Below are 13,035 nucleotides of genomic sequence, written 5' to 3'. Positions count from 1 at the left end.
TAAATTCGATTTACATTTAAATACAACTGTTGTTTGCGATGCGAATGCGATGACTAATTATATATTTTATTCAAGTACTTTCTGAATTTTTCTTCAGGTAAATTGATAGTCCTCAAAGATCGCAGTACCGCCTGAAAACAAAATGATTTCAATATCAGCCTTTGTGGAACGTTTCTATCAAATAAAATCAAAATATTCAAGTAGGGTTTAGTTAGATTTTAACGAGAAACCAATTAAATTATAGAATTATATGAATTAACAAGAAGAAGTATAAGCTCAGCTTGAATCTAGACTGAATTAACTGAGTTTTCGAAAAGTTGCCTTTCGGATTCAAGATAATACTCAACGTCAGATTATCCGAACGCCCGCTTATCAGCGGATCCTAACGCCTTATATACTTCAACTGGTACGTAATCTCGATTAAGTTCTATGAATAGTAATAGTAGTAGTGTAGTTATAGTAATAATTTAATCTAAATTTCTACAATAATTCCTTCGAAATTTGCCTCGAATTGCCGAATGCGAAACATATACCTATCTTTTCACTAGAGTGAAACGCTGTCGCAGAACGCAGTCTACAAAGTAAATAAAATAGCTTAGAATGATGAAGCACGATTAAGATCAACTTAGACCTCACAGATATAAATATAAAATATAAATATGAGACAACATCACATACATTACTCTGATCCCAATGTAAGTAGCTAAAGCACTTGTGTTATGGAAAATCAGAAGTAACGAAGGTACCACAAACACCCACACCCAAGTCAACATAGAAAACTAATGGTAATCTACATCGACTCGGCCGGGAATCGAACCCGGAACCTCGGAGTGGCGTACCCATGAAAACCGGTGTACACACCACTCGACCAGGGAGGTCGTCATATATATTTCAAGAAACAGCTGGCAAGCCAAAGTTTTGCGGTTTTTGTTACCTTACAATTAGTCCCGAATGCTATGTCATCATGAAAGCTATGTATTAAAAGACAACAATTTACAACGCAACTTGATAAAAGCAGTGACTTTAATAGGCTGCGGCGCAGGCGATTCTTTGCCCCAATGAGATTTTTTATCAGACATTTCAATGAGACCTTGCAAAAAAACTTTTCATTTAGTTTTAGAGTATAGTTTCCAACTTTATCTGACTATTGCGTATTAGCAATTCCAGAAAACTCTATGGTTTGATCCTCAACGGCCCAACGTAACGGCAACACGTAATATACTCGTATATCGTGTATCTAAGAGTTTCATTAGTATTAATAGTTGTGATTGTAACGACAATTCACTTCTTCCACCTTCTGTTATCTCTTTTTATTTTCTTTCTGATAGTATTTAGATGAATAGGTAAATGATAACTATTTCTAAGATTTAATTATAACTTCAAAGTTACGAACCGATTTTTATAGAACATAGAGAAGAACTCACTCTTGCTCACTCTCGAAGACTAAGTTTTATCAAACTAAAAAACATTTTAAACATTATCGGTTCGTCCATTCAAGGAACCACGATGCAACAACATACATAGTTTTCGACACCAGTTACTATTGTCTATTAGTTTCATACAAAGTTTAAGACACTATTAAATAAACCAGTTACTTAATTTATAATATTATAAACATTGGCATAGTTAAACATATCGTAACTTCATTATAGAAACAAATACAAACCAATTTGACGACCTCCGTGTTCAAGGTGGTATGTACACCGGTTTTCATGGGTACGTAACTCCGAGGTCCCGGGTTCGACTCCCGGCCGAGTCAATGTAGATTATCATTAGTTTTCTATGTTGTCTTGGGTCTGGGTGTTTGTGGTACCGTCGTTACTTCTGATTTTCCATAACACAAGTGCTTTAGCTACTTACATTGGGATCAGAGTAATGTATGTGATGTTGTCTCATATTTATGTTTATGTTTATTTTGTTTATGTGGATATACCAATATGTAACTATAAGGGTATTCCTATTTCAACATCGAGCCCAAAGTTCAAAAGACCGGACAGACCTCTTCTGTAAAATGAATGAGATAAATTATGGATGTTATCTTAAGTATAATTAAACAAGAAGGAGTTGTTCATGATTAGATAACACTTTGTATTATAAGTTATGTGTATTTATATATGTTTATTTAGTTTTTAGTCTCTAGTTTTAGTAATATATTTTTTTTATGTTATAGGTTAGCGGACGAGCATATGCGCCACCCGATGGTAAGTGGTCGCCATTACCCATAGACAATGACGCTGTAAGAAATATTAACTATTCCTTACATCGTCAATGTGCCACCAACCTTGGGAACTAAGATGTTATGTCCCTTGTGCCTGTAGTTACACTGGCTCACTCACCCTTCACTGCTACTGTACTGCTGTGTACTGTGTTAAATGTACTGCTATTTGGCGGTAGAATAACTGATGAGTAGGTGGTACTACCCAGACGGGCTTGCACAAAGCCCTACCACCAAGTAATATTCACACTATATGCCAACTATTTTATTTCTACAGATCCTCAGCCTATACAGCTTCTACATCTACAGCAGGAGTCACCAGTGAATCAAAATACATCAGTCTGCACCACGAGGCTATATTAGTATACCCTCCTGGTGTACAAATATTATATAAGTATATTACACCAATATATCTGTTATAGGTAGAGGAGTGTCTCCAAAAACCTAGAATATTTTTTGCATTATATTTATTGTTTTTCGTTTAAAAAGATACTAAGTGAAATAGGTATCAGTGTATTTGTCAAACTTGGCCTGTTTGAGAGGCGTCTAGTCTTCCACTATATGAACCGTTCTACTAAAGTCGCGGTGTCCTTTCGATGGTGAACCTAAACAAAATCGAAGCGTTTAACTCGTCGCCCGAAAACAACAGTGATCAATGGTAATCTATGTATGTCTAGAGAAGCAAGTCAAAGTCAAAGTCAAAAACCTTTATTCAAAATAGAAGTGTTTACACTTTCTTATTGATTGTCGAAAATCTACCACCGAGAGAGAGAGAGAGAGAAGCAGGAGAGTACTATTCTACATACCTTCGAATAACAACGTATAATATAATTGCCTCGTTTATCTAAGTAGATTTTATATTGTAGGTACAAGCTCAAAGAATCCCGGTATCTGTGTTTCGGAAATTTATAAAGCCCCATTCCTCAAAAAGTACGTACATCTGTTGCTCTTGCGCCTGAATCATCATATCGTGTTGGATTTGCCATCTCATGTAATTATTAGACCTTTGTTCGCAAACACACATCTTGATCATATAACCTGGTTAGTTGCCTAGCATGCATGGTGTGTCCGAAATCAGCCAGCTGGATGTCATCGTATGATATGACTTATTTGGTATGTTTTCTATCGCGTGTTACGTTAAGTTAACTAATCATTTTTAATTTTTTATTATTCATGAAGCTAAGTGTTCTCAATTTGTGTTTGTAATTCATCTCGCTCTTTGTATGTCCAAGCTACATTCTTACATATGTTTTAACAATCTTTGTACCCATTACTGATAAGATATTCGGCAAAGACCCTACTAACACATAGCGCACCGGCATTCATCTAATCGAGAACATTAGAATTATCCGATACACACTTATCTACTACTTAGTTATAAATTCCTAAGGCGTGTGTTGGAGAGAAAATGTATGCTACTGTCATTATTATATATAAATAAATTGGGTTTTTTTTAAGTTTGTAACGTGTGTGGTCCGTATGTATTGATTCTTATAATTTGTATGCTAGTCATTGTAAGAACTAAAATATTTATAGATATCATTGTTGTGCTATTTTGATAACAATAAACTCAGATTTGGGCATAGTAATTCGCCAACGACACTGAGTTTACCGACCATCAATGCGATCCACACATCAGATTGCCTGTAGGCAGCGCTAATATGGCGGATGCTAAATTAGCTTAGTTGTGACATTCGCGAATCGGATTGCGCATTGTTTATTAATTGACTATATAATTGGGAGGTATGCTAAGGCGAGTAGAAAGGGATTGAGTGACGCAGGCGCATATCTGCCGTCTCTATCGCACGTTCGAAGGTTCTCTTTCCCGCACTAGTCTCCGGCAATAACCGCACGCCGCGGGCTGCGGAGGCCGGAGTGCATTCACTCGTTAATCGCTACTAGCGTCATCAAGTAAACAAGTTTTCCACAAAGTGCCACACGGAAGATAGAAACGAAAGATACACGGAGAAATTTAACATTAAATGTTTTATTAAAGGTTCAATCAATTTGAAGAAACAAATATTAAAACTTCAGCTATATAATTAAAGTTTTAGTAAAGTGAGTGCGTCAGCTGTAATATTAAGAAATCAGTGCAAAGGTTATTTCATCATAATGGACGCCACAAGTAAGTAAACACACCAAGTAAAGCAATAAATAAATAATCGTTCTTTTTACATTAATCCTTTGCATTTTGTGATTATGATATTTTTTATCAAATTAACCAAAATTCTTATAAGATATATTTGTATATTAAATTTAAAATATACGAAGTTTTTTTTTTTTAATATGAACTTTAATTAAATCATTTGTAGTAATTATAGAGTTCTTTCCTAACATGAGAAAAAAATATTTGCTAATAACAACCATTCCTTTGCGTAGTTTTGAAGTTTTCGATGACCTAAATTCCTAAATATTCCTAAATATCGTTAGAATTTTCAACGATTTACATAACGGTTAACCTAACCTAGACAAACGATTCAAATTAACATATCAAATGACTAATAACTTTCAAATCAACATAGATCCTTTAAAAAAAAATGTAGTTTCTTTGTAAAATAATAATAAAACAACAATTACTTTTAAGCTACTTAAACTAATAACACTATTTGTCTTTCCCCGCGTAATCTCTGAAGTCACAAGTCAATTAGGCAAAGATATAACTGATTCTATGACTGTACAAACATAAATTAACTGGATCAACAAATGAACAATTATAATCAAATATAGTTCATTGAGAACAATCCATGTTTTTTAAAAAGAGAATCAACCAATGTCAATATTAATTTAACTCTGGTTTAACGCTTTCCGTTTTCATAAACCTTGGCTTAGATACGGCCTGAATAATTCGTGCAAATTTTAATCGTTGTTTCGAAATAACTGCGCATAGGTGCAATATGTAAGATTTTTTTAATACATTTTAGTAATTCAGATAAACATTGTAACCTATTCAGCAAAATGACAGTAACTTTCATAACCAATCAAATTGTCATTTGTTTTGTAATTCATTCAGTCTTCCGCGGTAACAGATAAAGAAAGTTTTGTTTTGTCCTTAGCAAACAAATTTGTACGGACGTATTTTTCGTGTATCTTCTATTATTTGGATTTAACTAATTTCAGATATGCTTGCACATTTTTTGTATAGGCAACATTACAATCGAAATTAAAACATAATAACGAATAATCATCATTAAGACCGTTACTTAATTAATTTTGTAATTATTACAGACCCATAAAGTTTTCATACAATGTCACCTAAATTAGATGATTTTATATAAGTAATTTGCAAAAGCATTAATATTTAATGTTAATATAGCATTATCGATAGAGATTTGTACCGGAATTATTTATCAGATCAATATGATATGCTATCTTCAGATAAGATTCGATCACCTAATAATATGTTAAGATAATAAGAGCTAGATTAGTGAGCTGAGCTGAAATGGCCCAGTGCTTAGAACGCGGGCATCTTAATCGATGATTTCGGGTTCAAACCCAGGCAAGCGCCATTATATATATGTGCTTAATTTGTGTTTAAAATTCATCTCGTGCTCGGCGGTGAAGGAAAACATGTGAATTCCACCAACCCGCATTGGAACAGCTTTGTGGAATATGTTCCAAACCCTCTCCTTAATGGAAGAGGAGGCCTTAGCCCAGCAGCAGAACTTGCTATAGTATAATGGACTAGAGCTTAATTCTCGTAATATGTATTGTTGGGCCCATGATTAGTAATTTCATTGAAAAATAAGAATAAAATCCACTTCAGTTTTTTTAGGCGTTTTAAATGTAAAACACTTGAACCTTAGGTTAAAAATACAACCTGATTCGTCTTGTCTCCCTGGTAAGGAAGGCTGTTTCATATTTTACCCAGAAGATCAAAAGTCGATTCAAGGCAATGCAAACCTATATTAAAAAATTAATAAGCAAAGACGACGAGACGACTGGCCGTCATCTTATGTCAATAAAGATCTCAGGTTCTAAACCGGGCGAGAATCACTGAATTTGCATGTGTTTAATTTATACATATATCTCATGCTTGGTGGTGAAAGAAACATCGCTATAAGTGAGCTGAAACACTTTATGTTTAGGGTGAAAATTTTCCCTATCCATCTTGTGATTAAATTAAATTGAACCAACTCTCATTGGAGCCGCGTGATGGTATCCACTAAGAATCTTTTTATTTCTACACAAAAGATTTTAAAACACCTGTACATGCGCCATTATTGGTTAGATTTATTTATTATATACATAACCTAGCCTATACCATATTGGCGCAGTAGCAAAATGTTTTTTTTTAAGTACAGATTATTTTATCAAAGAATATAAAAACATCAACCCGAATGGTTAGGAAGCCAGCAACTTAATGATACTCCTTAAATATGTTTATCATGTCTTGTATCCAAAAATACGTATGAAAGCGATCCCCTTAGCAATTAGTGATTTAATCAGGGCCGTATTTAGGGGAGGGCAACCGGGGCAACTGCCCTGGGGCCTCCACATTAGTGGGGGCCACAGTTTTCAGCAAGTTAACAAATACCGAGGTATAGTCAAATTATAATAATGTTATTATTTAATATTTTAACAGTTACCGATACAAGTAAATAAATCATAGCTTACTGATTGAAATAAAAAAAGTAATTAATTCATGATAATATAATTATTAGGTTATTCACGCTTCTGTTTGTCTAGGGGCCCCCACTGCTTTGTGGCACGGGGGCCTCCAGACCTTTAAATCCGGCTCTGGATTTAATTTATTATTTTGTATATTTTAGTGTAGTTATAAAATTTAACTATAACTTGCATTTTTTGTATTGAGATATTATTCTTTTATCAGCTAATGTTCTAAGAATTTAACAAGCGTATTGTTCCGCAAGTAATAACTCGGTAATTAGCCATCATATGTGCATTCACTGCATCGGCTTATGACGGGTACGTAATCATTACGTAATACTTCATAACAACTGGAACCTGCTGATTAGGTTCATTTTTATATTAAAGGAAGCAAGCTAGCAAACGAGCCAGCTGCTGGTAATTTCATCATACTTCTAATACATCACTACATGGTATAAAACAAAGAACTACGCAACGGATTTTGATGCGCTTTTAATAGATAGAGTGATTCGAGAAGAAGGTTTTTATATACATGGACAATTTAGTAAAGAAACACTGATAATTTTAGGAGTTTCTACTGTGATGTCATATCGTTGCACCCGTGAGAAGCTTGGGGTTTGCTAGTTATCTCTATAAGAAATATCAACTATTCGCCCCCAAACCTTGGGAACTATGATATTATATCTGTTGCGCCTGTAGTTAAACTAAATCAAACTTTAAATCGGAATACAAAAATACTCATTTGTAAGTAGAATATCTGATGAGTCTATGAAACCTACTCAGACGGACTAGAACAAAGACAATATCAAGTAAATATATAATTAACCTATATTATATCTGAAAACAGTAGAATTAGTCATTGGAATAAATTAAATAGAGGCCACAAGGAAAACCTTCGCGCGAAACATTTAATTTAAGAATCAAACAATTATTTCTCATCTATTATTGCCAAAACACACGTTTTTTAGTAGATGTATGATTATGGATATGTTTCATAGTAGAAGTATATATATAAATCCTAAAATACATTTATTTTTCTATTGCTCTTCTATTCTATTGTTCTTGCCTCCACTTCCTAAAGTTAGCTGATGAAATCTGCTTTTAAAATTTGCAATTAATTAATATTTGTATTTTTCATCAGCTTACAAAAATAAAGAGCCTACATTTTTTTCCTTATGTATCCTAACGATTATTTGATTCAATTAAAAGATAAAGAAAATAATAAAGAACTATAATGCTCGGGTAGGTTTCAACATTATTAAATTCAGCTAGATATGCAGGTCCGTTTAACGTATCTTAATACTGTTTCTGTCATACATATTATGTAGAATACATAATATGTTTCTAACTAAATACATATTATGTTTTAGATATCAATAACTTTCCATTCATATTCACTTCCCATTATATATATTCGGTTACTTCAGAATCGATCTCATAAAATGAATTGACGCAGATTTTTAATATAAAAAAAATAATATTTTTAAATATTTTTAAATGGTTATTGGAAACCAAAAATTACAGTTAATACTTTACTATTTATTTTAACTTTCAACCTTCCATCTATTTGTTTTGTTTTTGTCTAATTACAAAATTAATGTACGTATTGTGAGCGCTGTTTACTTTTTTGATAATAGCAATTGTGTAAATCTATCTACAGTTATTATTAGATAATTAAGAAGAAAACATGTATACCAATTATTACTCACTATTAAAATATAATCATTTCAACTTACTCATTACACTTAGGAAGATTCAATAGAAAATTTGTTTTTTTTTTTTTCAGTGGAAAATAAAATGGGCCTACCACCACCGTACGAACAGATGCCACCTCATCCTGCACCACCGCCATCTTACTATGCAAACGCACCATCTCCGCCACCACCGGTCACGGATAACCCTCGCACACTTGTGGTTACATCTGCCCCCAGAACGAACACTGCTTCTATCAAAATGGGTCCAGGACCTACCGGTACAGTGTGCCCTACGTGCAATAAATCAATAGTGACAAGGGTAGAATACGTATCAAACAATCGAACGCATATCGTGTCTGCAGCTCTTTGTGTTATTGCCGGGTAAGTCTGTTTATTTAAGTAGTATTAGTCGTTATCATCACTAATATTATAAATACCAAGGACATAGACATAATACCTAAATAAAAATTATGAATAAATTCCCTGAGAAATTATGAACGTAATAGAAAACGTAACGTAAAGTGAAAACTATATCAAAATCGGATCTTTTTCGTTATTTTAAACTTTCTCCATAGACGTGCTTTACATATTAAGTTATGATAAATTAATGTGACTGCATTTTATTGCCTGCCAGCATCACAACCAGAATTTTTAGATTAAAATCGAATGTTTAAAAAGCATACCTAAAAAAATGAGCTACCAATCGAACATAAACTCAATATGATGTGATGTGATGTGATGATAAAATAAAGATTCAAATATGCACATGTCTATCTCCACTTCGGTTATAGTAATGTACCTTGGTAATTATTTCACAAGACCATCATGACAATTATTAGTGAAAGTGAAAGAGGTAGCTTTGGAATTAGAAGTCTTCCGGCATGCAAAGCAATATTTAATTTTTTATACAAATTGAAGTAGGTATAAAAAACATTCGCATGAATAAAATATACTCTAAATTGCCTTACATTGAAGATAGTAATATATTTATGTAACTAAAAGAGCTAGATTATCTCCTATAACTCGTCATATTTATCACAAAATTATGCAATTCCTTATCTTTATGAAATCTTTAGAGATAAGCCATTGAAACGTTTTATTTACAAACGACTGATAATAATTGATTTAAACAAATCTTAGACAGATTTAGAGAACTTAAAAATATATCATTATTATAAATTTTCAGTAGTAAATATGATGCTGTATTTATTAATGTATTATATGTCTTCGTTCTTTAATTACAGATGCTGCTGTGGCTGCTTGGTTCCGTATTGCATCAAGTCCTGTAAAACAGCGAATCATTACTGTCCTCAATGCAGAGCCTTTATAGGCACCCACGTTCCTTCGTAATTAATATTCTCGATCTAGTTAATTGTAAGCGTACTTAAGGTGCATTAAATAAGTAGATCAGGTTTAAAATTAACCTCTACAGGGTAATTGTCTCGCTCGACTCGGCTCGGTACTTTGAAAAATAGTATTTTTAAATGCAATTTATAATAATTTTATGATAACATTTCTAAGCCTCTACAGAATAATATTTTTTTTATAAATAGGTAAGTAATGATTATTTTTATACAATTTTGACAGATTCAATTAAAGAGTATTAATCGAAAGGTTGTGTAAAGAATGGTATTTTGGTTTCTTGTCTCCATTTCAATATTGTAATGAAATAAAATTGATCTAATTTGTTTAATAAACGTTCGCGCGAATTTAATTATTTTTAATTGTATTTAGTTTAGATATACATTTTCTTATTATAAATAATTGTCTTGAAAATGTGATGTGTAATCTCTTTATTAGAAAACTAAGAATGATAAAGATCTTAATGTTAAATACAAATACATGAACTAAATTTCTAATTAATAATCTATATCGGCTGAATAGTTTTACGCCGATGCCTCTTTCTGCCAACACTCATTTGACATTCTGAAGAAAAAAACAGAACATTGTGTAACTAATAATGTCAAGCTCAAAATATTATTTTGGTGTGACCGGAGTAAATTTTTTATTATTAAAAATAAATATAAAAGGTTTTTACTTCATAATGTAATATATATTTATTATATAAATTGGTATTTATTTATAATTACAAAACAGGGATTATAATTGTAACCTGATAAAATACCTCGCTATTTTTTTCGCTTCGGAAGTGAAATTGGAATGAAATAGAATTGTATTCATTGTTATTTTTTATTTAGCTAAAGATTGTAACTTATGTCTAAATGAAAAAAGAACATCTTAATGCTATGTGAAACTTATAAAAAATTCTGTGATAGATTTTATATAAATATAATAAATAAGCAGAGCTATTCTGTGCGGATTATAAGTGAATATAAGTATATTTGAATGCATGCATATCCTTTATATTAAATAATTATAATTTCTGTAACAAAAAATGCATATCTCTTTCCAAAATAATACTTTTTCTATGATTTTCAAGTTAGGTCGTACAGAATAGTTCTACTAAAAACTAAATGAAGTTTCCATAAAATGAATTTGAAATATTATACCTATATGTTTTTAGTTACTGTTTTAAACAGTACGTATCAATTAATGCGAATGTCAAACTTTGAATTTGTGCACTTCTCCTAAAATCGAATGTTAATTCGATTTTAAAATAATACTTGCCTTACATACATGTTCCAAAGTTTTGTCGCAATTATTGATAAGACTTTTATTAAACAAAGATACCGTTTTTAATTTAAAATGTCCTTTAGTTTATGCAACTTGTCTCAAATACTGAATTTCGTTATACAATTACGTCTTGAATAAGTTATCACTGGACAGACGTGCTATTTTTATAATACAAAAAATATTGTTAATTTTATTTTAATATAAATCATCTAAGCAAATGAACTATTTCAATAAAAATCGATTAAATAAAAATAATGAATTATCATTTATAGTGTATATTTTTACTTATTAATTAATAATAACAGAAGAATACAGATATAAATAGGCATATGTTTTAAGTACTTAAAGTCAATTTACAATAATGATTTTCTTGTGTAAACACCTAAAAATCGACGACAGTTGGGACAATAATGTTCCACGTTCTTCCATCGCTTGACAATGTATGGTAATATGCAGCAACACAACCACCTATAAAGAAAACGGTATCCCTTTAAACAATACTAATGTTATAAATCTGACCGTAACTCTGTCTGGCTCTCTAGATCTTTCATGGCTAAACCAAGCCCAGTGGCGTAGCTGGTTGAGGAAAGGCCCCGGTGCACAGAAAAAGAATCAGGCCTTCACCCCCTCTTTCCCATCCCTCTATAACTAATAATTAACCTTAAAGAAGCTTAAGATTTAGTTTAGAGGGCCCCCTGAGCTCGGGGGCCCTGGTGCACTGCACCGCCTGCCCTACGATAGTTACGCCATTGACCAAGCCATGACGTTTTCATGGGTACGCCACTCTGAGGTCCCGGGTTCGATTCCCGGCCAAGTCGATGTAGATTACTATTAGTTTTCTATGTTGTCTTGGGTCTGGGTATTTGTGGTACCGTCGTTACTTCTGATTTCCATAACATAAGTGCTTCAGCTACTTACATTGGGATCAGAGTAATGTATGTGATGTTGTCTCATATTAAAATCACTATCACATGGGAAATACAAAATATAATATATATATATATATATATATATATATTATTAAAAAAAGCAAGCTTGAACTCCAAGGACAACGCTACTTAATATCTAACAACCAACAAAATATAATTATTAATATAAATGCAATCGACAACTATTTATCAATATAATAATAATTAAAAGTGGTTAGTAAACATTCCCGCGGTACCTTACGAACGAAATAATTAAGCTAGCTTTCGTTGCATGATGTCACCGGAAAATTTTGGTTCTGTCGTAAAGAACTAATCGGTAATTAAAACGATTTTGGAAGGAAATTTACGATACAAAAAGTTTGCTTTAAACATTCTAATAAATAACTGCTCATAATATATATTATCCATGTATCTTAAGTGAATAATTCTATTTCTTTATACTAGCACTCTTTCAATAATGGCAAAAGCCATACGTACTTATATATAATAATAATCAAATAAACTTCAAAATTATTTTTCTGTGCAAGATTAAATGTATATCATTTGATTTGTAATTTAAAAAAAGGTGTCGTGGAAAATCCTATTCGAACAATTGTATAAGTATAATATTGACGATTATTTATAAAAACAACCACTTCGATTAAAACATGGCATACGAAGAAACAGGTAAGATTGTGACTAAAGGCCTATCAAGGACAGCATCTTATATGATATTTTGCTAACATATTTTGGAATTTTTAGCGTAAAAACCAAGTCCGTTATGACAAGATATGACCGTTGGAACAGGAAAAATCAACTATATTTGTTTATTTTTATTTTTTATTTTAAACCAACCTAACATAGAAACGATAAAAGACCTTTTAAAATAGATGATTAATGTTTCACATTTATTATACCTACCAGTATCATACGAGAATTGTCACCTCACACAATATCACGATAACGTGATGCTGCC

General features: G+C 32.1%; 1 protein-coding gene across 1 annotated transcript; it reads left to right on the top strand.

Moving 5' to 3' along the window:
- The first annotated feature begins 4,050 nt into the window (after positions 1–4,050).
- On the top strand, positions 4,051–11,397 carry LOC124538575 (lipopolysaccharide-induced tumor necrosis factor-alpha factor-like). The gene is made up of 3 exons (XM_047115675.1): positions 4,051–4,340; positions 8,610–8,898; positions 9,762–11,397. The coding sequence occupies exons 1-3, from the start codon at positions 4,328–4,330 to the stop codon at positions 9,865–9,867; spliced, it is 408 nt and encodes a 135-aa protein (XP_046971631.1). The 5' UTR covers positions 4,051–4,327; the 3' UTR covers positions 9,868–11,397.
- Positions 11,398–13,035: the final 1,638 nt, after the last annotated feature.

Source organism: Vanessa cardui, chromosome 2, assembly GCF_905220365.1.
Source record: "Vanessa cardui chromosome 2, ilVanCard2.1, whole genome shotgun sequence".
Taxonomy (NCBI): domain Eukaryota; kingdom Metazoa; phylum Arthropoda; class Insecta; order Lepidoptera; family Nymphalidae; genus Vanessa; species Vanessa cardui.
This window is presented reverse-complemented; position numbering and strand designations above follow the sequence as displayed.

Bases quoted from the DNA above. Each gene is read 5' to 3' on its own strand.
- LOC124538575 (XM_047115675.1), top strand. The intron at 8,899-9,761 runs GTAAGTCTGTTT...CTTTAATTACAG, and splicing joins GCTCTTTGTGTTATTGCCGG to ATGCTGCTGTGGCTGCTTGG.